We start from the raw sequence: 27,331 nt of genomic DNA, 5'->3' as shown, positions 1-27,331 counted from the left end.
CCCAACCCACAGTGGGGTTACAGAAGCCCGCCGCCAGTCCTCTGGTTTATAGCACCAGCGCTGGTTCTGTTGTCTTCTCTGTTAGCACTGTTCGCTGCAAGCCGGTGGCTCCGCCGTCGCCATGTTGAAGCTGTGGGGAGGCAATTATACTGCTCACTATATCAAATTTGGCACCCTTGATGCTCTGTGATTTCCACGCCCAGGTCCATGAGGGATGAATAGCAGGGTGTAAGAATAGGGTTGTGTCTTTACTCTTTGACTCTTAGGCCTGCTCTTCTACTTAGCAAGCTGGCTAACACACTGAGAGAAAGCATTTGAAGGAATTTAAGCTGGTCACACGCTCTCTGTTACTCCTTCACCGTCATTTTTGAATCAAGCCTAAGAGCTGAAGATTATCATTTTACAAATTGATGTTGAGAGTCGGATTTTCTCTGGTGGCTATTTGCGGCTGAATCAAGGGTTTCTTGGTCCAGAGAAATGTGCCTGCAGCCCTTTTTTTTTAAACGACGGAGAGCTAAAGAAGAAGCATTATCAGTGAGTCATGTCTTTTCACAGGTCATCCTGCTCTGTCACTGCACTCCTCTACCTGGTTCTCTCTTTGTCCGTCCACTCTCTCTGCATTTCTGCCTCTCCCTCAGTGGATGTCACTTTTTCCTCTTTTTCTCATTTCGTCTCCTCTGTCTCACCTATCCCTGCTTCTTTCTCACTTCAAGTGTCTTCTCCCAACTTTCTCACTGCTTGTCTCCCTCTCAGCCTCCACCTTGAGTGCCTCGGCTCTTCCTATGAGCCTCCAAACAGGCAAACAGTCATGCAGCTCTCCTATCACAATATAATGAGATTGGGAGCACCCAAATTGAAAGAAGCCATTTTCTACAGCTGTCAACTTATTATCGAGAGGGGACCGACTCATTCTCCTCCAGCGGCAGCGGAGGAGAGGGGGATGAAGGTGATTGAGGGATGGAAGAGAGCGGGTTTGAAGTGAGAGGGGCGCTGAGGGAGGGGGTGAATAGGGAGCCTCTGGTGCTGTTTTACATTTTGAATGTTGTCACTTTTCTTCTTCTCTCTGGTCTCTCCGTTTGGTCACTAGTGGACCCTGGAAGTAAATTTCCAGTTTGTACCATTTCCCTCAAACTGTATTATTTTTTAAAAAAGCAGCATATTATAATGTCTGGACCTGTTTTTGAATGCATTTGACTGTTCTAGCACCTCGCAGTGTGTGTGTGTGTGTGTGTGTGTGTTTATTGTCTCTTTTCATGGCTATTTATATGCAGTCGGTATATTTGTGTCTGAGTGACTGCCTTTCTATTTTGGCCAGGCTTCTGCAGGAAAAAAACCCTGTGAACTCTGATACTAAATTCAATCATATCGGTGTTTTTTTAATGTACAGTGCCTTATAATGAGCGAGTCGTATCTGACTGGTTCTGTGGTTGGAACAGACCTTTATCCTGCACCATTTGTGATTTGTTTATTGTAAGCTCCAAGGAGGATCACTGGCGCAGTACTTATGCAAAGTAAAACGAGGCGAGGAAAAGTGATGCACCTCCAACGTGACCATTATAATACTTTACTGGTCATACGTACAGACGATTGCAGGCGCTGAGCTGAACGGAAAACACATTCCCTTCGTTGGAAGCCGAGCAGTCCATCCCCATCGACACACCAACAGACACGAGCACAGCCTGCCCCACATATTGACACCCCGATCACATCTTTTAAATGTCACACGTGCAGCAGAGGCCCCGCAAGGTTGCAGAACTGGTTTAGGAGGTTTCGAAGATGCCACGCACAAGCTGTCAGACCTCACCAGCATCTGCTGTATCTGACGGAAGAGTTGAATTTATCTTTATTTCCTACGAGGACAGTTGATTGTTGTTGATATTTTCACAGCCTTTAATCCGGTTTATGGATATTCAAGCGTAGCCTAAATAATCTACTTTTGGTTTATGTGTCATGTTAAAAAGTCACATCTGATATGATTTTATTCTGCTCAAAGATAAATATCTGCTCTGTTTGTACCTTCACAGTGTGTTGTGTTTGCAGATTTTAATAAGTAGACTTTTAGTCCACTGAGTTTGTTTGCTTTTTATCTGTTAATTAGCAGATATATCAAAAATCCTTTAACAGAGTTTAGTAAAATCAGTCAAATTTAATGCGTGGGCCCAAAGGGAACTGATTAGATTTGGTGCAGATAATGCTAATATATGATCTTTTTTTCTGAAGAAAAGGCTGGGTGAGTGTTTTGGAGCATCTTTATGACTATAAAATCTTCATGACTAATCTTATTTGTCTTCTTGAATGTATAAGTATACAGTTTTCTGCAACAACAAACTTCATCCAATCATTAAAAAATGTGGTACATAATAAATAAGCACTACAGATTTATTTTTTTTCCATTCTGGACACCATTGAATTTCGTTGCTGCCATTATTTGCCGGGTTCCTTTAGATGTAGGCTGTAGGCTACACATCAAAGTGTGTTTTCAGGTGTTGGGGATTGTAACAAGCCTTTTGTGGGTTGTTCCGTGTGTGAAGTCTGAGAAATGTCCTCAAGTGATATGATTTGATTCAGCGTTGTTGCGGCTGAGATGTGACAGTGTATCAGGGCCCTTGTAAGTAAAAAAAAAAAAAATCTCTGGCCTGGGGAGGGGTAATATACCAGATTAAAAAAACAAAAACTTGGATATTGTTAGAGATTAAAGTGGCACATTTATGGGGAAACAAAAGCCTCACAAATGTAGGTCTACTCATAAGTCATACATTTACAAAAAAATCAACTTTGAAAAATAGAAATAAATGTATGTCATCCCTGCTTGAGGCTAGAGGCCGAATTAGACGATGCATAATACACCCGACACTCCGATTGAATTGTCAGCAGCTGAATTGCATTGTGGGTAGGTTTTGGCAGTGTTTTTTGTGAGGTTGGCCATGCACTGTAGATCTGTGTGTGTAGCTGTAGCTGTAGCGCTGTGTGTCCTGTATCTACCGTCTGTATAGCGGAGCGACCTTGATGTCTGCACTCAGCAGGAAGACGCTAGAGAGGAGTGATTAACAGGAGACAGACGACGAGGAGAGAAAGAAAGCACGAAGAAAGATGCAAATTAACACAAAAAAAAGGAGTGTGAGGAGGAGGGCAGGGTGTGAAAGTTAAACATGCAACACCAACCCCCCAAAAAATGTAAAATAAATCTGAAAAAAGAGCGAGAGCGTGAAGGAAAGGTTTTTGTAAAAGACTGAGAAGCATGAGGGTTGGAGAGAGGAAGTAGGGTGGAGTGGAGAAGTGACTCACCACACATCAATTGTTTTTTTTCTCTTCTTCTTCTTCTTCTTCTTCTTCTTCTTCTTCTTCTTCTTCTTCTTCTTCTTCTTCTTCTTCTTCTTCTTCTTCCTCTTCTTCTTCTTCAGGCAATCTGGAGGTGCCGTCATCAAGAACAGGTAAGAGGGGGGGGATGAGAGATGGCAGGGAGGGAGGGTGGGAGGGAGGAACAAAGAGAGGAATATTACACTGAATGTTAATCAAACTCACACTTGTACAGGTGAGAAGATACGGTGCAATGACAGCATACAGTGTCTTCACAGTGAAAAATGTGTTACTGTACTGCATGCGTGTGACCGTGTGTGTGCGTAACAGTGCGTAGTTGCCGGCTCATCTCCTGGGACCCAGGTTAATAGGACTGAGCCTGCAAGCACACACACACACACACACACACACACACGCACACACACACACACACACACACACACACACACACTCGATACGCACACACCATAACTAATCATGGCTGCCCCTTTTGACACACATTCATGTCGGAAATGTGTGCAGTTTTAAGCTTGTGCACGCACACAAACACCTGGCTATGAAAATTCCTTCTCACACACACACACACACACACACACACACACACACACACACACACACACACACACACACACACACACACACACACACACACACACACACACAGGTAAACACACATGGGCATGCGGTGCTTTTGTTGTTGGGCTACATTCCCTCTTGTCCTTCACCTTTGACCCCCTCACACCCTCCCTCCTCCTCCATCTCCTAACTTTGTTCCCTCAGTCTTGGTGAGGAGTTCTACAAGGAGGCCATTGAACACTGCCGCAGCTATAATGCCCGTCTGTGCGCCGAGCGCTCCATGCGGCTCCCTTTCCTGGACTCCCAGACCGGCGTGGCCCAGAGCAACTGCTACATCTGGATGGAGAAGAACCACCGCGGACCAGGTGTGTGTCTCTGTGTGTGTGTGTGTTTCATACCTTGTCAGAATAAAGTAGCAAGTGGCTAGCTGATGCTCGAGGAGCTCTTCACAGCGCTCCTCTTTGTCGGTGAGTGCGCTGTGTTTACCAGCTGTTGTGCTACACAAATGATTTTCTCCATGTCGTTTGTCCCGCGGCTTCCTTCCTTCCCTCCTTCCTTCCTCTGCTCTTCTGTTTCGGCCTTGTTTTCCTTCCTCTCCTCTCTAACCTATACCCCCCCCCCCCCCCTCTTTTCCAGGCCTCCTACCTTTTACACCTCAACTTTAAAAAAAAAAACTTTCCCCAGCGGTTGTTTCCTCATAGCCCTCTCGTTCTCTGTAACATCAGTGTATTTTGGCAGTGAATCAGACAGCCCTGTAGGCAATGATACGCCGCTGGCACCAACTATTCCAGAGAGGATGTCTGTGTGTGTGTGTCTGTGTGTGTGTGTGTCTGTGTGTGTGTGTGTGTGTGCGTGTGTGTGTGTGTGTATGTGCATCAGTGTGTTAACGATTTGAGTTTGTAAGCTTTGTGTCTGCCAGTACAACCCTTTTTGTTTGTTAGTTAGTTTCTAGTTGTAACTTCATGGGCATAGAAAGTCTTGAATTAAACTGAAAATGTAATTAACATTTTGCATGTTTTATTTCATGTTTAAATAAATATTTAAATGATTACTAATTTGCAAAAACAAGTAGTTGGTATTAAAAACACACGTATGAATAATAATAATTACACATTTTTGATTTGGACACATGTGCAGTACTATAACACATACTCATTTACACCACAGCCATTTATATTTTTAGCCGTGCTAGAGACCAGACATGGACCCCAGAGAATTAACTTTCCTTATAGCGCCCACTACAGGTTCCCTTTTCTGTTTCAAAGAAATTTGCATAAGAAATTCACATCCCTCCCAGGTTAAACTGTAATTACTCTTGTAATCAAAAATCAAATATTAATTGCATCAGCTTAAGCTGTAAATTTGACTTTCTACTGATCTAATCATCCATTTTTCTGCACTAATTAACGTATGAATTGTGGCAGTATGTCCTATAACCGAGATGCATATTCCCTTGTGTTTCAGGTCATGCTCCAGGTCAGTTGTACACATATCCCGCTCGCTGTTGGCGCAAGAAGAGACGGCTAAATATCCTGGAGGACCCACGGCTTGTACCGATCGAGTTCAAGATCGGTAAATAAGGAGCAATTTTGATAACTTTGTTACCATGAAGGAAATTGTGAGATCTGTGCATCCACAAGGTGCATATTGCTAACTATAAAGTGGTTTGAGAAATCGTCTTTATTATTATATTTATAATTTATCCCAAATTTTTAATTCAAAGAAGGCTCTATGGAATTGAGAAACATTTGGCTGCTCACCGCGCAATCGTGTTATCTCTTCGATAAACTGTGGATGATCACTTCAGCATCTGCCGAAGCCCAAGTCCTTGTGCCGCCATGAACCAGCCAAAATGTTGTTTCCCCGAGGCACCGTCAGCTCAACTGAGCATGTCAGCGTGAATGTGAGATCTCTGGCTGTTTTCTCATCGTAATTGTCTCATTCTTCAGACTACGAGGCGTCTCTAAAGAAGGAGGGTGGTATCCCAGATGGGCCCGTGTTGGAGTCGCTGCTCGCCGGGGAAACCCTGGACAAGAAAGTTGAAACCAAGGAAGAAGAGCCAATGAGCGAGTGTCAGGTGAGTCTCTTTCTTCTCTTTCTTCTCTCTCTCTCTATCTCTTCTGTGCTTTGTTGTTCTCTGTGTCTTGTTCTTATGTCAGGCTGTCTCTCTTATTTTATCCATCTGTATTATTCTCTGTATTTGTGTTCTTTGTCTGTCTTTGCCTTTGTCTCTCTCAGAGTGTGTGTTTTGGCAGCTCTGACAACTCCCTCCTGCCGCCGGGTCATGGGCGTGTGTGTGTGTGTGTGTGTGTGTGTGTGTACGTATGCGTGTTTTGACTGTGTGTGATTGCACTGCAGTCATTCACCATGTTATGCCAGGATTCTGCTCACATGTTTCACAGGCGAACTGTGTGAAGAATTATTTGAGGGAAGTCGATTCACCTCTTTGGTCTTTGTCCTTTATACTGCATATTGCACTCAGTACTAAATTTGCCCAGCTGGCTTGAGTGTTTCACGGGCTGGAGGCAGTTGCTCTTGAATTCAGATGGACAGCTAATCAATCAGCTGTTACATGAATGGCCCTCACAGTGGCCCTATGCGAGATAGAGAAGTGTTCAGGGGCCTCTTCTCCCGGGTCTCCCCTGACTCCAGCCCAGCTCAGGGCGGGCTCACCCAGCCAGGCATTACTTCAGCACTCATAGTGTGCACCTTTATCTCTTCCCATTCATCTTCTCAGATGTTTTCACCCTCATAACCACAATCAGATTAATGTATTTTAACATGAACCTGGTGTTTTTCAAATCCAAAGACAAGAAAAAGCTAAAAAGCCTATCTTAAAGGGCCAGTCCACTAATTTTACACATGGAGTTCAGTGTATTTGTACTGAAGTACAGAGCCTGGAAAAACAGTTGAACATAAAATTGTGGGAAATATAGGATCCAGTGTTTTTGGAGCTTGACCTATATTACACATACAATGGGTCAAACTAAATTGCTTGGTTTAACCGTATTGTTGAATAGCTCTTTGCGATTAAATCGCAACATCTTTGGCAGTTTAGTGGTAATGGTTTTGCTCTCAAGAGAGAGAAAAGAGAGGACAAGTAAGGGTAAAAACAAGGAAAGGACAATAACTCTCCATCCATCCGTCTCCCCCTGTCTATCTCCTCCATAGAAGCTGCTGGTCGGGGATTTCCCTCATGAGTTGGAAGGGGACGAGATGGAGGAAGACGTCCCGAAACGCAAGAACCGTACCAAAGGACGGGTAAGACATCAATGACATTTAGTGATTCATGGCCTCAGAGTCAAAGGAGCTCTGATTTAGATTACACTATCAAATGAAAGCCCTTAGAGATATTCTGATTAAGAAATCTTTTGCACCACCCATGTAAGCCTAGTGTAAGAGCCCACTGTCGCTGGTATCACATGAATATTGCAAGAATTATAACACATTAAAGCTTCCATTCCAATTCAGTATATGGAGACATTACTGATTGCACAGAAATGGTTGTTTTACCAATTCCCGGTCTAAGGTTAAGTGAGATTTAATTTATTATGAGTTTGACTCTGTATTCCTGTAGTCTGTGGTGCATTTCCATCCAACAAATCAGCAGTTATTACAAAGAATAAATGCAAATGGGTCCAGAGATTTAAATCATGCTGCGACGGCTCTTTTTTTACAACTTTGATTAGATCAGACAGGTTATTTTTCCCACTCTTTTAGGGCATGAGAATATAATGTGTGTTAACAATATATTCTGAAAATCATCACACACAGACGCGAGGGTTGCTAATTGGAGCTGTTGCTCCCCTGCTAGGTGTCATCAGCCCCCTCCTGCTGGAAGTGGAGCTTTACACTGAGAGCAGATGATTACAGTAGAATCCAAACATGTGTGTCTTTGCGTGTGTCTGTGGGTATGTGTGTGTGTACTTGAACACACAGATGAAGATTGTGCCGTCGTGCTATAGTTCTCACAAGTGTGTGTGTGTGTGTGTGTGTGTGTGTGCGTGTGGTCCCTGCAGGCCTACGGTGTCGGGGGTATGAGGAAGAGACAAGAACCGGCTGCTATTGAAGACAGAGACAAGCCTTACGTCTGTGACAGTGAGCGTTGCAATTTGATTCCTTTATTCGTTGGTGCTCTTTACTCTTTTATTCTTACATATATTAAACACATTGTATACACTGTGTGTGTGTGTGTGTGTGTGTGTGTGTGTGTGTGTGTGTGTGTGTGTTACAGTCTGTGGAAAGCGCTATAAGAACCGCCCAGGGCTGAGCTACCATTACACTCACACACACCTGGCAGATGAGGAGGGGGAAGAAGACTCGGAGCGACACACACTACCCTTCCAGCGCAAGAACAACCACAAGCGTAAGTCTGCAGTCTGAATAATACATAACTAGTTGTCCATCATCATCATCATCATCATCATCATCATCATCATCATAATCCATTATTGACTTCATGCAAAGTGTTTTTGTTTTAGAAGTTTTAAGAATCATTACAAAACCATCTCTAATAGCTGGAATAGAGCTACTGGTCGCCCTGGAGTTCCACCTGCAGCATTACAGATAGTAACAGTGCTGACTGAATCAAATCCAGAGTTTGCATTTGTGTGGATGAAGGATTAGATTTCCAGCAGTGGAGCACAGGAGTTTAGCACACTGATTCCTTTTTCAGACTGACTGTAGTGACGCAGGTAATAACTGTCATCGTGGTCGATGAAAATGGGTCAACGTGACTCGTTGGACTTCTTGATCCGGGTTAAACAAGGGGACGCCGCGTTGGTAAACAGCCTCTGTAAAGACAACAACCACTAGGATTATCAGTAATATGATATTAATGTGAGTTAGATGTGCATTAAGTAGACCTGCATGTCTCCTGAATTAAAAGTGGTTTTATTCTGTTAAACACTGATTGTCACACTTTTGCTCGTTATTCTGTTAGCCAGAATATGTGACTTCAAGTCTACTGAAGGTTGCATATAGACCCCTCGATATTTGCATGGTTGCCCCAAGGCTATCTTATCTCAAAGGTAATATTACCTTTTTTATACAGTGTAGCATTTACACTTTCACTGTCTGGGTTGCTGTAGCCCAGGGCTCGATCCACTGTCAGACCTCTGGTGTGAGGAATATGCTGCCAACAAGCACGGGGAATCCTATTCACATTAGCCTTGATAGTAATACACAGAAAGAAAATTGATAAGTATTTGCATGCAGTGGAAGGACAAGTGATGGAGGCAAGCACCGTATAATAAGATACTGACTTCGAATTGCAGCGAAATAATCGGTATTGCTGTAACTCGCAAATGCTGGAGTGATATTAACCTTAACATTTTCAATCAGTCATCACCTTTATGAGTTAATCCAACACTTCAGACAGTTTTCAACAGCTGCTGCAAAGATACATCATCTCAGCGAGGGAACAAACAGCTCTTCAATCAGCATTCATCAACTCTAAATAACTGTCAGTGAGCAAACACCAGTCAAACACTCTGGGAAATAACCATCACACTCTACATTTAGTTCAACGTCTTTACCTTTCAATTTGATAGCACAGTGTATGACTGCAGCTATCAATGGTTTGATGACTATCCATGAATGCAGTGGTCCAGACTATCGTGAGGTAGTTATGAAAACCCGTGGTCTTGCTTGCTAATGCCTCTTGTCAGACAGTGTAAGTATGTATGACCATGCAGAAAGGCAGAGGTACAGATGTGTTTTTGTTGTGAAGTGGCATATAATAAATGATACTTTAGCCATGTTTTTGACATAGCCTAAATATCTTAGCAACAAATAGATAGAATTTTGCGCAGACATAAATGGCCCCCAGAGGATGAAAATGACTTTGTTGATCCCCTGACTTTTCCTGTAGCGCTACCATGAACTTCACATTTATTGTTTTGAGTGAAATTTCTTGACAGCTATTGGAGGGATTGCCATACAATTTGGTACACGCATTAAGGTTCCCCTCACGTTGAACTGTAACCACTTTGGGGATTCCTTGATATTTCCTCAAGCACCATCGATACTTTGTTTTATACCTAAACACCTACAAAAACCAATGAAATGCCATTCACTACTTTGTGTTTAGTACTAATTAGCAAATGCCATTATGCCAATGCACTAAATTAATATGGTGAACAGAGTAAACACATTTACCTGTTCGGTGTCAGGATTGCTATTGCGAGCATGTTAGCAGACTGATGTTAGCATATAGCTCAAAACACCACTGTGCCTGTAGTGTACAATACATTGCTATAGATCCTTGTCTGCATTTTGAGGGATGGTATCATGCATTGCACTTTATTTCACAACAGTAAATCATTAGCACAGAGGAATATAGGGAGCATGTATTTCAGTTTATTGCAGCCCGTAGGCCCGAGACCAGTACACGCCCCTAGCCAACAATTTATGTCTAGTGTCAATATTCAGTTCCCATGCAGGGTGTAGTGTGTCCTATACGAAGCAAGATGGAAAGTAAGGTTGTGAAGGTCACGATTCACTGCAGGGGTCCCGCAATTCAAACACACTGTACATCTCATGTGAAGCTAAGAAAGCAAGACTTAAAAAAAGGCATTGAGTGTGGAGAAAACAAACAAAATAAAATTGTCATTGAACTGAATCCATCCAATATCAACATTTTCTAGCAATGAGATGCACGAAGAGTGCCACCACCTTTGGAAGTCAGAGCACAATCCGCAAAGTCATCATCTTCTAGAAGTTTAACAATTTTATGTTTTCCTTCTTCCATTGATGATGGCTTCATTCCATGTAGGTGCTCCAATAAGCCAGCATATATCAACCATGTCTTGGCACTACATGGAACAATTTAATGGAATGTGGCCACTAAAAGTGTCATTACTTGCACCTGCGCTGGACAAGTTTTAATGCCCATCATGAAAAATGTCTCATGTACATCTGGCTCAGGGACATTTACTCCCACTAAATATTGGTCACATCATTCCCTGTGGGACTTTTGGCTTATATTTAATAAGATGAACTGCAGGAAGTAAGAGTTATTGAATTTTGGCAGAATTCCTGAAGCTGTAAAGGGGCCGAGTGCAAAACCTGGAGGCATCCAGGGTTTGTACAAGCATTTAAATAGTAGAGCGTGATCGTCCAAAATAGCTCTGCAGTAAAACTCATTGAATGGTAGTGTAGGTAGGTAGGTAAGGCTACAAAGGTTCTGCGAAATGTATCAAGGGTACCATAAGAAAATAATATATGCCGGTGACAACAAGTGAATTAAATATTTAGATTTCTACAAACAGGTTGTTAATCAAACCTCAAACCTCCCCTCCTGTCAGCTGCAGCATCTGCACTAGCCAAATTGCTTGTCATCTTTTTTTTTCTTCTTCTTCTGTCCATTTATCTTTTCCCCCAGGGATTTCTATCAGTGTGTGGCTTTTGTTCGCCGTTATCTTCTGTCTGCGTGCTTTGTTTGTTTTTGAGCAACTTCTTTTCACGGACAATAGTATAGCATTTATCCTGCGGGAGATTGTGTATTTGGTCAGCGATCGTTCCATAGAAATAGCTGTAGACATTTTGAAAAGGGAGTGCACCCCCCCAGGTCCTAAAACAACCAATTTGCTCTGAATAAAACGCAGATAAACACAAACAACTTTAAAAAACATATACAAATCCACGTTATCTGCGCATGCTGCACTACAACAATGTCCGCACTGAAACTATGCTGCCTCTCAGTTAATTGTCAGCGTGCGTTTTTAAATTGGCCTGTCTGACGATAAGGCTGGTCCGTATTTGTGTGTGTGTGTGTCTGTCTGTGTGTGTGGCCATGCTGCAGTCTTAGATCTCTCCAGTGGAGGAGAGCAAGGGAGACAGCATTTGAATCGTTTAATATCCCCCATCACTCCCTCCCAAACAGTCAGTAATCACACGCACACACACACACACACACACACACACACACGCACACACACACACACACACACGCACGGAAATGCAATCTTCTTTGCTGAAATGAAAAAGGAAGCTTAGCCTTTTGGCTTGGTGCGTATATGTGTGTGTTCACGTGCACTAGTGGTGCACATGCATTCGCGAGGCTCTGTGAGTGTGTCCATATGTGTGGGTGTGCATGAATTAATGTGTGTGTGTGTGTGTGTGTGTGCATGCGCGCGCCATTATAGCTTTCCCCAATTTGCTGAGTGTCATGGAGGAGACTCCACCACCCTCCACCCTCCACCCTCCACCCTCCACCCTCCGGTATATTGCCACATATGTAATAATATTAACATGGCTCCCCCGGAATGAGAGCAACGCTACATGCATAATTCATGCTATATTCAGGCTCGGAACGCAGTCTAGACGCTATAGTATGTACATGTCCACTGCCTCCGCGACACAAGTGCAAGCTGGAACTCACAAAAACTATGAAACTCTGCCTTTTTCTGAACCTCATCCAGCTCCATCCTCTCTCTCTCTCTCTCTCTCTCTCTCTCTCTCCCTGTTTTTCCATCAGTGTGATAAACGAGAGATTATTCCACCAGGAGATGAGATTTTCCTTCTCTCTCTTTCTCTTCGTCCATCTTTCACCACTTCTCCTGTAGCTCTGCATCCTTACTTAACCCTCGTCTCCCGTCCCTCTCCGCTTTTTCATTTTCCGTTCTCTCCTCTCCCGCTTTGCTTCATCCATCATGCTGCTTTGGGTTTCCTTCTAATTTATTTCTTTGTTTTGCGTCCACACAACCCCCCTGATCATCACCATCACAATCAACAACCACCACTGCTGAACCTCTACATATATCTGGGTCTCTGATGATGTACTATTTGCTTAAAATGAGTGGTACCATTAAAAGTCATGACTATGCCTCATGATATGTTTGGTTTTTTTTACTCTTCCTTTTACTTGCTTTCCTCCAAACAGAAGGTTGGAGGTGGAGAGGGAAAGGGGGCAAATTGGAAGGGAGAGTTGGATACGGGGTGGGGAGGGGGGGGTCCTTTGGCATTGATGTGATGGTGGGAGGGGTGGGGGGGAAGAGGAAGATGAGGAGGAGGAGGAGAAGAAGAACTGGATGAAAAAGGAGGATGTTTACTTTAGAGGTCGGCCCTGCAGTATCCACCTGAAAATTGGTTTTGTGGGTATGGACAGAATGAGATAGATTGAGAGAGAGAGAGAGAGAGAGAGAGAGAGAGAGAGAGAGAGAGAGAGAGAGAGAGAGAGGTGGTGGTGTGGGGGTGGGGGGGTCGTCATTAAACCCCCCCTCCTAAATCAGAACTGATTCAGAGGCCACTTTATCTGGATGGACAGACGGTCCTACAGTGTGGAGCAGCAGGGACGCGGTGCATGTGCCTGTATGTGTGTTTAAAAATGCACAAACACACACACACACACACACACACACACATACACACACACACACACATATGAATGTGCTGTATGGGCAATCATGTCCAACTTTGAGTGTGCATGTTCATGTGTGTGTCCCTGTTCACCATTGTTGGTTGTTGCGTCCTCCCCCCCCCCCACCCTCTCCAGTTTTTTGCCTTGTGTCTCAAAATGGCCTCCCTGTCCTCCCGCTGTCTGCAGACAGAGGAGTGAAGGACGAAATTTGATCAGTCAACACAAATACAAAACCACGCAGAGAACCTAAAATGGCCACTCCCCACACTGTGTCTATTGTCACCGTATGTGCACCACCGCCTCCGTTTCTTCCTTCTCGCTACATCTATTTGTTTTCTCCCCATTTGGAGTGCGGTAAGATTCCAGCTCTTGTGTTTACTGCTTTAACCATTACATTTCCATTTATAGCAGTGTCACTGGGCAGATACAGATGTGCTCCTCTACTGGGACTAATCTTTGTCTGTTCACTCGGCCTTGTAAGCTCTTAAGTCTCTGCATCAAATGCTTTTTTTTGCCACCAAAACTTTCCTAGCCACCAAATTCTGACTGGGATTTCATATTATGTTGACGAAAAATGTGTTTTAAATGCTCTCAAAGTTTTGTAGGTTCTTGATTCATTCTTGCTTCATCTTTGCTAATGACAATGACAAAGCTAGTCCAAAATGCCCCAAAACTTCTTTCCAATGGGCTCCACTAGTGTGTGCTCAGAGTTGTATGTTAATGAGCATGTATATAAATTGCCTATTATTTTCCTGCGTTTGCAATGTGAACAGCAACGAAAGAAATCTGGCTCCATCTAAGAGGGAAAACCTGTTTTTAATTGGATTGTGCTTTCCAGGCCTGTCCTGTAGGCCTATAATACCCCATTTTTTATTTTAATGTGATGTTTCTCCATGTTAAGACATGTGGAAACAGAGAACAGGCAGTGCTTTCTGGATGTCTTCTGAACTTTTCACGTACACCGGCATTCCTCCTCAGCTTTTGATTGGTTGATTGTTGCCGCTGCTGCACGGTGCAGGGAAGGAAGGGAGAATCGGCTGTTGCCTAGCAATTCGGTTGCCATAGATACCGCCAGGGCTCCCTCCTAAAGAGTACACTGTTATGTACATTGAAAAGAGAGAGAGAGAGAGAGAGGGAGGGAAGGGAGGGAGGAGATGTATGGAGGGAATAGAAAAGGGGAGGAAGGGAGGAAACTGAATGAGAGAAGAAGGATGGTAGAAGTTAAAGTATAGGAGGGAGATGGAGCGGAGGGGGCACAGAGGAGTTAATTAAGAATAACATAAAGAATAGGAGGAGAGAGAGAAAACAGACAAAGACAGAAGCAGAGCGAGAAGCAGAGAGTTATACTGAAAAAAAAAAAATCTCTTCATGATTCATCATATAGATTCCCCCAGACAGTTGGAGTGGTGAAGGCAGGGTAATATCGGAGTCTGCTTCATTTGGTATTCTGTCTTAACATGTGGTGCTGTGGCTTGCCGGCTGGTTGTTTTGTGTTACTCAGTTGTCTTGGCCATGTTTGGATAAGCTCCCACACCACCACAACCCCTCCCACTACCAATACCAGCCCACCCCCACCCCAAATCCACCCTCACACCATCCATCTCTGTCTGTCTGCTTGTTGTCTGTTTGACGGTTACTGTAAAAACACGGCGAATACAGGAGGATATAAGAATCAACAACGCAACAGTTTCATACTATGCCGTGTTCATAAATCATTTCTACTGTTATACAAAAAATCCACATGAAAATTTGATTTAACTCACTGATTTAAACTTTTTCATATTCCGTCAGATTAAAGTGCCGAAACGGTGCCTTTTAAAATTCTGGTTTGTTTGGAATGAAATGCTAATTAGTCGTTAACACAAGCGGAGATAGCCACCGTGACTGAACACACACAAAGAAACCAGCACAACCTCCAACTCAATCTCCCCGTTTCACTGCCAAAATGCCACAAATTGAGGGATGCATGCTTCCCTCTTGAAATGCCTTTTTTATGAAACATTTCCTTTGTCGGCTCATGTTGTTTTGTTTTCCGCCAGCTGGTCATTTTTAACACATGACAGTACGGGGCTGACGCGCAGTATAGCTGACCATGTGAGGTTGGGCTCAATTCAAACAGGATTTTCACAGTCACATTCCCAGCCGGTTCTCTCCCTGGAACAAAATGGGATTAATTATTTGCATTTTAACTCTTCATCGACAGGGACACAAGCCCTTGCTGGCTTAGTGGCTCTTCTTAAGTGTGTGCATGTGTGAGTGCACGTACACAAAGTGTGCGCGTATGTGATTTTCTTTAAATGAATGATTTATGGGGGAGTTGGTGAGTCTGTGTGTGCGCTATATTGGCTTGTGTATCTATTCGCTAAATGTGCACACATCTACACACTGCAGAGCCTGAGGTACTGTGTGTGTGTGTGTGTGTGTGTGTGTGTGTGTGTGTGTGTGTGTGTGTGTGTGTGTGTGTGTGTGTGTGTGTGTCTCTGTTTCTGCGGGTCAGTGTGATTACAAAGCAGCCATAGATCAAGTTTTATTATGCACCAAAACTGCCTCTGTCCTCTTTGCTTTGCAATGTCATCTCTACACGCAAGCTCACATTGCACACACACACACACACACACACACACACATACAAATGCATGCATCCAGACCCACAATGCACTGGGAGTTACGCAACATGCTGACTGGACATGAGTGAAAGTGTGTGTGTGTGTGTGTGTAAGGGTGATGGGTGCGGTAGGTTTGCAGGGTGCAGGGCTGGAAAAGGAGCAAAAATGGGGGGGAAACAGAGGGAAAAGAGAGCATAGCACTGGCGCAGGCATTAGTGTGACAACAGATGGATTGCAGGAAAGAGTTCCAATTTCCTTTTTGAGGGTAAAGCAGAGGGAAGAAAAAAAATAGATAGAGACCATATAAGGAAAAGGGAAGCGAAAAAAAGATGAAGCACAATGAAACGCAGTGAAGAGATCGAATCAGAGACAGAGAGAGCAGCAGCAATAATGAGAATGCATGAAAGTGCAAAGAGGAAGAGGATGGGAGAAAGAGTGAGAGGAGGAAGATGGAAAGAGAGAGAGAGAGTGAGGGAGAGAGAGAGAGAAAGAGAGGAGAAGCCAGTGACTTTTCATCTGTGACTGACGGTTTCCATCTGAATGCATCTCTGCTTCCTTGTCTGCATAAAAAAAAATCCTGAAGATGTCTCCTTGAGAATTTGGGCTTTTGTGTCTGTGAGAATGTACATGGATGCACTCTTATATGTCTATTTGTTTAACCTTTTGTTTCTTGTTGTATGTGCAATTTTTGTGTGTGTGTGTGTGTGTGTGCGTGTGTGTGTGTGTGTGTGTGTGTGTGTGTGTGTGTGTGGCTGGACGAGGGTTAGAAGGACTCTCATTCATCATGCTAAAGAGAGCAAGTGGGGGATGGGACTGAAACTGGACGGCAAAAGTTATTATGCAAAGGCCTGGCTGTAAATCTTTGAGTGTATGTGTGTGTGTGTGTGTGTGTGTGTGTGTGTGTGTGTTGCTATGTGTGTCCGTGCACTCTACTGTACATGTGTGGTAGTGGGTCTTTTCATCTGTGTGTGTGCGTCTGTGTGTGTGTGTGTGTGAGTGTGCTACTCCTGAGAGGCTCTCCTCATTAAGCAGCGAGGCGACAGGAGTGCAGAGTGTGTGTTTTCACACACCGCTGCTCCGATACAACGGGAGCCACTTTTTTTCCCTTCTCTCCCCTTTGTGCTTCCTCATCTTCCTCCTCCTGCTCCTCTTTCCCCTTTTGCCTCATCCGTTTTGCCAAATCCTCCCCTGTCTCCTCCCTATTCTCTTCTTCCTCCACCTTTGCACCCCTTATCCTCACCCCTTCCTCCCACCTACAACTGCAGTGAGTGTTTGGAGTGTTTGCTGCCTTCGGTAAATGTAAGGAACAGATACACTCCGAAAGTGAAAAACCCTCACACTCAATCCGTCTAAGCCTCGGTCTTCATAAATCAAGATTTGAATACATTTTTTTGTGATGACGGTAGCCACAGCAACTTGTGTTTCTTTGTCCATGGCTGAGCTTACCTTTATGTGTATCTACAAAAACAGAATGATGGAACCGAGTTGAAGAAATAGAAGCAGATGAAATCACCTTGATCGGTTCAAGTGTGTGCCATGGAAACTGTTCAATACGCTATCAATGAGCAGGTAGAGCGTCAGAAAAACAAGAAAACAGAGAGAAAAATGTGAAATAGAGAAAAGTCAACAGGTAGGCCTATTTGTGTGTGTGTGTGTGTGGGGCAGAGGTAATTCCTTTTGGATGGAAGCACTAAGTTGATGAGGCTTCCACTGCAGCCGGCCAGAGTTCGAGATAATCGACCAGCCAGAGTCAGGCTGTTGTATTGATTCCGGGTCAAAGTGAGACTGAAGGGAGAGAGAGGTAGAGGAGGATGAGGAGGAAGAGAGATTGGAAGGTAAGACAGAAAAGGAGATGCTGGAGGAACAAACTGGGGCACAATGCCAGGAGGAGGTCCACAATTTCACTTATTTCCTTTGCAGACTGCAACTTTGGACTCAAAATGAAAAGTTTAATATATAAAAACTATGCTTTTGGAAGCACAAAGAGAGCAAAACAAAAAGTTGACATTTTACATGATTTTCAAAGCACAGTGACATTGTTTTCAGTGTGTCTGCAATGATTAAGAGACATGTAACACATGACAAATTGTCATGTTTGTTTCATTGTGTCATTGTTTCCTCATTCTCCTCTGCGCTCCCTCTCTTTTTTCATGATTAATCTCATTATGACCGTCATTTTAGTTGTGTTTTTTGGAAGAATTCCTGAAATCCCTGAAACATAAATAACGCATCGAACAACATAAGATAAAGTGAGCAATGTGGGAATACACAATTATTTTTTGGTAAAAGTGAGAAGAGAGACTTCAGTTGGAATAAGGAGCAGGGCAAGAGGGGGTTCAGAGAGCGAGATAACAACGGATGGTAACGAAGGAGCAGCAGCATGGAGGAGGCAGAGAGAGAAAATGAGACGTGGAGAGAGAAATTATAAGCAGAGGAAGGATGGGGAAGGGTAGGTGTTGGGGGGGGGGAGCATTTGAGGATTCATCTCTTGCTGGATAATTCCCAGGAGGATCTCTCTCTAACACTTGAAAGCTGTGAAGTGTGTGGTTCTGCTCATACTCCTCCTGGTAATTGGAAGAGGAGTGGAGCGGAGGGAGGGAGGGAGGGGAGGGAGGGGAGGGAGGGAGAGGAGGGTCAGGTAAAGGGGGGAAATATGGAGGCAAGAATAGAAGAGGAAGGTGGCTAAAGAGGGTAAAGATTTAGAGACAGAGAGGAAAAGGGGCAGAAGTAAAACTAACAAGAGGGTTCGGAGGAAGAGGAAGAAAATAGAACCTCCTCTTCAAGCTCTCCTTTCTTTCTCAACCTGGTGTGTATGTGTTCTTTTTTTTTTGCTCATTAGCTCACTCCTCTTTATTCTCTCTCTCTAACACTGTCCTCCCTCCATCCCTCCCTCCCTTTGCCGGCGATGGCGTGTCTGTGGTTGCAGGCAGCTTCTGAAACATGGCCGCAGGCGTTTAATCATTGATGGAGTTTTTTCCTCCATGCAGGCAGGCCAGCGGGCAGCCCCGATTCACTCACATGCGTCAGGACCTGCTGATTCACTCTCTGAGGTCTCCAAACACACGCGTGCGTGCGCACACACACGCGCACACACACACACACACACACGCACACACACACACACACACACACACACACACAGGCACGACTACAAAGGCAAACAGAGATTCACACAGACAGAGATGAAATGTAGCCTGAATGTGTGTGTGGCTATCCACATGTGTGCCTGTCTAGTTTATGCCACCAGGGATTGTGAGGCCCAATCAGCGGCAGTGAGCCCAAATAAAAGAAGCGAAGATAAAAGCAATTTATTTGACCTGAGCAAGAAGACAAAAAAAACGTGTTTGCAGTGGCTCCAGGGCTGCACGCCACATATGTCTCTGCAGCTTTACAGTAAACGTCTTTCTGCTGGACTCAGTAAACATCTGGCTGCGTTGTTCTAACTGTTAAAAGTAAATACACTTTCTATACTGTATGCTCATGCAGTCTCATTCCCTCCGTTCCTCATACAGTTTGCACATATCAATCCTCGACTAGCCGTGCTAGCAGTGTGGCTCTATGTGAGTTACATAGTCAACCACCTTAGAGAATATATCTATTCACCTATGAAATGAAATATGGTATTATATGCATTAATTTCAGCATCTGGATGAATTTTAACGTTTGTGATCCGTGGATCCTTTACATTTGTAGGTCAATTTAGCGATCGGCTCTACTTTGTTTGGCGCTAATGAGCAAATGCTAGCATGCTAACTCTCATCAGTTAATAATCAGGATGCACCCTAGGCCTTTTAAATTAGGTTCATTGTAATAAGTTATCAGAACAACACGAACATTCAGGCCCTGACACGTAGCTCAAAGGTGCACTACAAATATAAACGTTAAATAAAAGACTTTGGAAGAAATTTTGCAACCGTATGCAGGGAAATACAATCTCTTGCAACCCCTGAGACACTCAATTATTTAGTATTTATTACTCAATTTGAGAATTATTCTAAAATTGAGTAATAAATACTAAATAATAACCATAATTTTGTGTCCTAGCTGACAGGTGTCATGTTAACATTGCAATTGTGAGTGTGTTAGCACAATGTACTAGCATTTGGCGCAAAATACCACAGAAAGCTAGTGTGATTTTAGACTCTAAAATAAAGAAAAATAAAGCTATGTAAACTACCATATATATTTTTTGGATAAAACTAAAATGGAGCACTATTTCAAATGATCTGGGGTACTATTTGATGGACAGGGGAATTTTAAGAGAGTATATTGGAAATAATTATGTATTTTGTTCGTTTTGACCAATAAACATATAGCCTTATGACTGCCACTAAATATTAAGAATCTTCCTCTGGTGTGCTGTCAGATTATTCAGTATCATATCATTTCCGTGATGTGATATGAAAGACCACGCTGACTTTTTGATGATTTTTAATAAAGGAAGGGAGGGGGGGCATATCTTCCCAACTCTCACCAGCACACAGGCCGGATGATGTTCTGTAATGAAAGTCTCATAATTTGAAAAAGATGACATCAGCCAGATCTCATATTATCAAAGGAAAAGGAGATTATTGAGAGCCTTCTGTGTAGGAATAATACAGGTACTAGATAGTGTTTCATTGTCTGCAGCCATGGTCAAGACAACCCACTCACTTTAGTGATTCCACCTTTTAAAAAAAATCTTACATACAGTAAATCCATAGCAGTAGAACACCTTGTGTTCATGGTTACCAGTACATTTATTTATTAGTTCTCTTGATGCTGTTACAGTAGTCTCTACCCCGTCACCATCGCACCACATAAAGTACACAGCCCAGGAGTGAAGTACTGTGCAGTTATATTCTCACAGTAAAGATGACAGCCTCTCGCCTTTTCTTTTCTTTTTTACCCACTCCTGTTGAATTCTGCAGGAGCAGGTACAGCACATAATTTACCTCCCCTCCCATCTGTCTGTCTGTCTGTCTGTCTATCTCTCCATCAGTCTCTCTGTCAGAGAGTTTTTTTTTATTATCATTATTTTATTTCTCTGAGGATTAAAGCCAGACCCATGTGGAGTAGAAACCCAATCTCTCTCACTCCTCCTCTCTTGCTCACCCTCTTTTTCCATCAAATTCACCCTCTGCTCACCCCCTCTTCCCTTCCGGCCAAACAAGACTCCACCCTGAAATGGATGGATTAAATGACCTCTCTCTGTCTCTCATATGCACACGGCATCACCTACAGCGCTGTCTGTCTGCGTGTCTGTGTGTCTGCGTGCGCGCATCTTTTGTCTTTCTGCAGCGAGAAAGGCTTCCTGTACGTGCCTGTATGTGTGTGCACCTGTGTTATCCACTGCATGTCCTGCCTGATGAGTCACTGTGAAGGACCCGTCCACGTCTTAGAGAACAAAGTGCACATTCAAAATAGTCTGTGGTGGTTATGTGATTGCTTCCATTTAAGTGATTACGCAATCAAGAGCAGTAAGACTCGCCAGGGACAGGCAGGGAGACAAGCAGGGAGACAGACAGAGATGGGGGGGGGGGGGGGTTGGGGGTGGAATGGATACACACGTATATACCCAGCACTCAGGCAGGCAGGGGGAATTTCTCTCTTGTTAATAATCATTATGAAACGGCTTCACGTGGAGCGCTTGCCTCTCTGCGCTCAGCAGGATGGCAGGTCTGTCCCGGCAAAATCATTATGCACACACACGCACACACACACACACACACTCACACACACACACACACACACACTGGTACTGCTGTCTTTCTTCGGTTGCTCCTCTTGTTCCTCCTCCTCGGCTCCTGAAAATATATTAACAGACCCCAGAGGCTTCCTGCAGACGTCCCTCTCTTCCTTTCCCGTCTCCCACCCTGCTCCCATTTCCTGGGTGAGCTGGGGTTTGGTGAGTTCCAGGCTCCAGCGCAGGCCTGCTTGTTTTTACCAAAGCAAACAGATGGAAAAGGAGAGAGAGAGAGAGAGAGAGAGAGAGAGAGAGAGAGAGAGGGAGAGAGATAGCTGGGATGGTGTACAGTCTGGCAACAGGGACTTTGTTACATATTTCCTTTCTTCTTCTTTGTTTTTTGTTTTTTTTCATTTTCCCTCTAATCACTCTCCCTTTTCTCAGAGTCCAGGCACGAATAAACTGAAGTCCCACTTTTCCTTACCCGCCTCCCTTTTTCTCCTTCCAGCCAAGAAAGCACCAGACGGCTCAGTGATCGCCAATGGCTACTGTGACTTCTGCCTCGGAGGCTCAAAGAAGACTGGCTGTCCTGAAGACCTTATCTCCTGTGCGGACTGTGGGCGCTCAGGTAGGGCACCGCTGAAGGGGATGATTAGCAGGAGGAAGGCGGTCCTCTGTTGATGCACAATTTTGAAGCGGTTTGTTTGTTGACGAAGGGCGTATTCAGACCTAGCTCGTTATGTGAAACATGGTGCGTTTCCCGGCTCCTTTAAGCATATCTGAATACAGCAATCGCACTCTGTTTCAAAGCAAACCAACCGGACTTTGCAGTTTTGTTTGGGGTGAAAATGCAACCAACCCAAAAATGTTTAAGCAAAGCAGACTACTGCACTGCAGTTGACACATTATACTAAACTATACTCTTGTTTACATCCAAGGTTTAGCTCAGGTTTAGCTAGCGCTCACCATGAGTCTCTAAATGTTGTCGAAAATTATACTTTTTTTCCCCAGTTTTTCACAAGATTGCCACCAGGGGGATACTCAAAGATGTTTCTGGAAATTCAAACGTCCCACAAAATTCGGACCAATCACAGTACAGTTTACAAGCGCGTGGCGTTTAGGGCGTTTTCATTTGCGTTGTTCCGATTGCAGTCTGAACACAAATTGTGCAAAGTGCAACATGTAACATATTTCTCCCTGAATTGGAACAAAGCAAACAAACTACAGGTCTGAATACGCCCTAAAGATTTCGTATTTAAATACAGTTTCGATTCCTGTTACGCTTAAAATAGATGGACCATACCAGTGTATTTTTTGTTTGTTTGTTTTAGCCCATCTACTACAAATCATGTACAGTATACTTAATCTTATAAATAGACATTTGCTGTAATGTTTTAGATTTTTGAGGTATTTTCTCACCTCCCATGCAGCTAGTGGAGTACATTTTTCAGAGAATCAATTTGCAGAGAACCCCAGATAGCGCTCCATTTTTAACTATGGTGGCCCTGAAGGGCAAACTACATCAAGTGAAAGCATAAATCTTATTGGTGGTTAATTTGAAAAGTCTGCACCGCTCACTTTTTAAACTTAAAAATGCACTTCACTGTGACATTTCGCATATTTTCTGCAAGTTGATTTTCTTTCCGTGTGGAGAGGAATAGAAACCCTTGGCTGCCTGAAAGGTAGAAAATGCATTAAAACTTCTTAAACAATATGACACGCTTTGAAAAACAGTGGCTATAATGTAAAATGTGCGAAAACCTTCTTCTGCAAGAACAAACAAAAACACTACTGTTGCTGCTTGTGAGGTGTTAAAGTGCGGGGAATTTAAATGCACTTTAGAAACTAATTTTGAAGGCATCTCCTGTCTTGAAGCAACACCTAATAATAAAGTGCTATCCTATATATAAGATAATCCATTTATCACAAGATGATGACATTATAAACATAGTTGGGAACAGGTATGGGTTTTGTAAAGTTTTGTACGATGCAAAGAATATCAAATAGATAAATCACATGAAAATACAATTTTAGCTCCCAAGATATGCAATTGTATGCTGATACACGTGTGTCAGAAGTGCATAAACACGCTGGCATGTCTTGTCAGACTACTGTTTACAAAGTCAGGAATTCATTTTCATGCCCAAAACGGCACTTAATTCCATTTGAAATAGTTGTGTCTCATTGATCCCAGTGTTGCCAAACAAAGGTTGACATGAAAACATGAATTGAGTAAATGAAATGTAATGTTGGTGTGACCTTCTTGTCTGACCAAAAAAAAAAAAAAAAACACAAAATTGTGTCGAATGTTGTCTGCTGCATCTCTTTAAATCCTGGTTTCTTGTTCAACAGCCTACATTACAACTGTGATATAAAACATTGTCTTATTTCTTTCTTCTCTTCTTGTGAGATCGTTGCCCGTGTGCTGCAAGGACTTTAGATGAGTTTTGTGAGAGAATGGTCTCCTTTAGTGTGTGTTGTGGTTGTGAATGGCCAACAGTGAATCGTATCAGAGTAGAGTTGATTTTTTTAAAATATGGTTGTATTATATATAATTTCCCATTATGAATCCCTTTGTTTTGGTTTGTGGGATGTGCTTGTATATTATGGTTATATGTATACATGCAGAGATTGCAGTGTATATGGTGCAGAATTTGTGTACTTTTTACTTGATTGCATGTACTGTATACATATTTTTTTCCACCTGTTTATTTATTTTTTTTCATCTGAAAAATAAAAAAAGAAGCAGAACTAAAAAGATGTACGTGATTTGTAGTGACTGGGCTGCAGCATGCAAAACACTGGTATGGTCCTCTTATAATCACTCACAAAGAGGAAAAAAATTAAGCTTGCAAAATGAGGATGACATAACTATATTTCTATTGTCGTGATCATGTAACAGCACGTACCAGGAAAAAACTGAAATAACTGGGCTAAGATGAGAGGTAGAATATATTTTAAGTTGCACAGAAGTGGACTGCAATGGAAAAGTACATTTGATTTTCATGCTACAGCTGGAATTTGTTTCCGGTGTTATTAAGATTACAATTTTCTTTTGTAGTTCTTAAGATCAAATCAAAAGTACGGTAATGCTTGATTTAATTTATTTTGCTAAATGTTATCATTGGACCAAAATGTAAACACAAGAGAGAGAAAAAGATGCTATCTCAGCTATCTCAACTAATGTCTTGTTAACATCTTTAACACACCACCGTTCCCCTCTCAAATCTATATAAATCACCAATATGAAGCGAACTGACAGACAGATAGAATAGGTCGATGATGGATGACTTGTCCTCAAAATACAGAAAGCGATGGTGAAAAACATTGTGTGGGCGTGTGCTTGTGTGTGTGTGTGTTTGTGTGCGTGCGTGTGTGTGTGTGTGTGCACTCAGGCCACCCGTCCTGTCTGCAGTTCACAGTGAACATGACGGCTGCGGTGAGGACTTATCGCTGGCAGTGCATCGAGTGCAAGTCCTGCAGTCTGTGTGGCACCTCTGAGAACGACGTAGGATCCCACTTTATACTACATGTTAACTCTGAACACATGTGGCCGCACACACACACACGCACACACACACGCACATTACATACTGTACAAACATACCGTAGTATGTAATACTGAATATATATTTATAGCTTACTCCTTGATTTTAGGTTTAATTCAGTCTTTTATAGGTAGAGCAAGCAAAGCAACCTTGAAGGAATCCACTTTGATCAGTGATCCAGAAGCACGTTTTTTCACTGGGTTGCTCACAGATGTGGGTGCGTGAAGGTTTAATCCCTCTGGCTGAAGGTTGACTGGGATGAAACTGATTCATACACTTAAGAGAGATACATACATTTTTTTTAATTCCTGAAGAGTAAGCAGGCATTCAAGCAAACTTTAGGACAGAGAATAAAGTCACAGTAAGTTTTAACATTTTTTTTTTTATTTAACAATTTAAAGTTGTTGTTTTTTTTTGCTTTTTTCGCTGCCCACAAAGTGCATCACACCTTAACCCAATTTTGACAAATTCATGTCTTCCGGTACTATACACATTAAATTCATGCTCTTGTGTCTTTTATTCGAATCTCACATAATAAGATCAGCTTCTGTGAATATTCTCTGTTCCAGGACCAGCTTTTGTTCTGTGACGATTGTGACAGAGGCTACCACATGTACTGTCTGAGCCCTCCCATGTCTGAACCACCGGAGGGTATGTATAACACTAAGACGACTATACGCATTAGTATCAAGAGATACTGCATCTCGAGGACGTCTGAACCTGTATCTATGTCAGACTGCACACCCCAAGGAAACTTGTTTGTCCAGAATAGTGTAACTGTCTGCACAATGATCACAGGGGGGAACACGAAACCTGCTGTCAAAAAAGCCAGGTTATCCCTGTGCTGACTTTTCGGTAAAATAATAATAAATAATTTAACCCGCTGTATGAATTTTCTTTGTGGGAACATCTCAACCATAACGGACCTGACAGTATGGCCATTGTCACAAAAATGGAGCAGGTGCATCTATTCACGTTAGACTCATTTACCTACCGCACAAACAAGATGGCTGCCCTCGGATGATTGATGGTATTGTTGTCATGGAAATGAGTAGAAGCAGTAGTTTCCATGGTAAAAGTGTCACTTGGCTGAACATACAGTAGCAGTGGCACTTGTGTTGAACACTCACTAACAGTGTCATGCTCTGCCCACTCATGCAATGCTTCTGATTTACAGGAGTCAGTTCATTTATTGTTTAAGGCCTGACGGAGCTCACACATGGATGTTAAATGTGTCATTTTTAACATACTGTGCTTACTGCTCACAGAACAAGTTATAATACATTCAGGGTCTACGTTCCCTGAGATTTAGCATTTTAGCATCCATCTCAAGTTGATGTTTAATTAATGTCACAAATCCCATGCTCAAATCCAAACCAAACTAGTCGCCAAATCCCCTGCATCCGCAATCCACAGGCACAGCATGTGGTGTTTTAACATGGAGCTTTAATTTACAGTATTACTTGACGCTCTGTCTAAAATGAGGGATTAATCCACCAGGCTTTACAATAGCGGTGATTGAACTTCTGATCTGTGATGTGTTGTGTGTGTGTGTGTGTGTGTGTGTGTGTGTGTATGTGTGTACGTGTGTGTGTGTGTGTGTCATATACAGGGAGCTGGAGCTGTCATCTGTGTCTGAGACACCTGAAGGAGAAGGCCTCAGCCTACATCACCCTCACCTAATCTGCAGAGCTGCCCCTCATCCTTTCGTCTCTTCATCCTCTCCCAAACCACCTCTTCATATCACCCCTCTCTGTGCCTCGGCCCCCTCCCCTCCCTCTGATCTATTTGCCGCCACTTCCTCTACAATCCGTCCCAGTGACCTTTGACACGACTGAGCACATGGCACCCACAGCGCCGCACCCATTCTTGAACGTCTCTCCAGCGGCAAACCAGCAAACCAACCTCCTGTCCTTTTGTGTCACTCACACATTCCCCGATGCTTGACCTGAACACCCCTCTTTTCCTGAACAACACTGCAGAGGAATTCATCAGCTGGTAATAAGTTTGCTAGCGAGACACACACTCCAGCCTGCCAAGAGCACTTCAGAGGTATACTGCTCCACAAGAACCCTCTTAAGGGCCCTCGGAAGAGCCCTAATGATCTTCAGCTGCAACTCAGTCAACTAGTGAGTGAGAATTAATAAGATGGATAGGTGTAAGGCCGAGGACAGGGCTTGAAAGACCCTGATAACCATGGAGCAGTAGGTTTCAGTGTTCGCCAACTGTGAAATATACACCTAACCAAAATTTCATTTGCTCCCTCTGTCCTTTACCC

General features: G+C 43.2%; 1 protein-coding gene across 2 annotated transcripts in view; it reads left to right on the top strand.

Annotated features, from left to right (window-relative positions):
- The window catches only part of dpf1 (double PHD fingers 1), a 34,785-nt gene extending 7,982 nt beyond the window's left edge, over positions 1-26,803 (top strand). The window contains exons 2-12 of one of the 2 annotated variants that reach the window (XM_084018734.1): positions 3,402-3,431; positions 4,078-4,238; positions 5,338-5,445; positions 5,823-5,950; positions 7,045-7,134; positions 7,893-7,971; positions 8,108-8,239; positions 22,014-22,133; positions 24,901-25,013; positions 25,623-25,704; positions 26,666-26,803. In XM_084018734.1, the coding sequence (XP_083874860.1) occupies positions 3,402-3,431; positions 4,078-4,238; positions 5,338-5,445; positions 5,823-5,950; positions 7,045-7,134; positions 7,893-7,971; positions 8,108-8,239; positions 22,014-22,133; positions 24,901-25,013; positions 25,623-25,704; positions 26,666-26,736 (1,114 nt within the window). In that variant the 3' untranslated portion in view covers positions 26,737-26,803. Of the gene's footprint in view, positions 1-3,401; positions 3,432-4,077; positions 4,251-5,337; positions 5,446-5,822; positions 5,951-7,044; positions 7,135-7,892; positions 7,972-8,107; positions 8,240-22,013; positions 22,134-24,900; positions 25,014-25,622; positions 25,705-26,665 lie in introns of both variants that reach the window. The other variant, XM_084018733.1, reaches the window with a different exon arrangement.
- The last annotated feature ends 528 nt before the right edge of the window (positions 26,804-27,331 follow it).

The sequence above is a fragment of the Eutrigla gurnardus genome, assembly GCF_963514095.1.
Source record: "Eutrigla gurnardus genome assembly, chromosome: 10".
NCBI classification, from domain to species: Eukaryota; Metazoa; Chordata; class Actinopteri; order Perciformes; family Triglidae; genus Eutrigla; species Eutrigla gurnardus.
The sequence above is the reverse complement of the archived record's forward strand: the minus strand, read 5'-3'. Positions and strand labels throughout refer to the sequence as shown.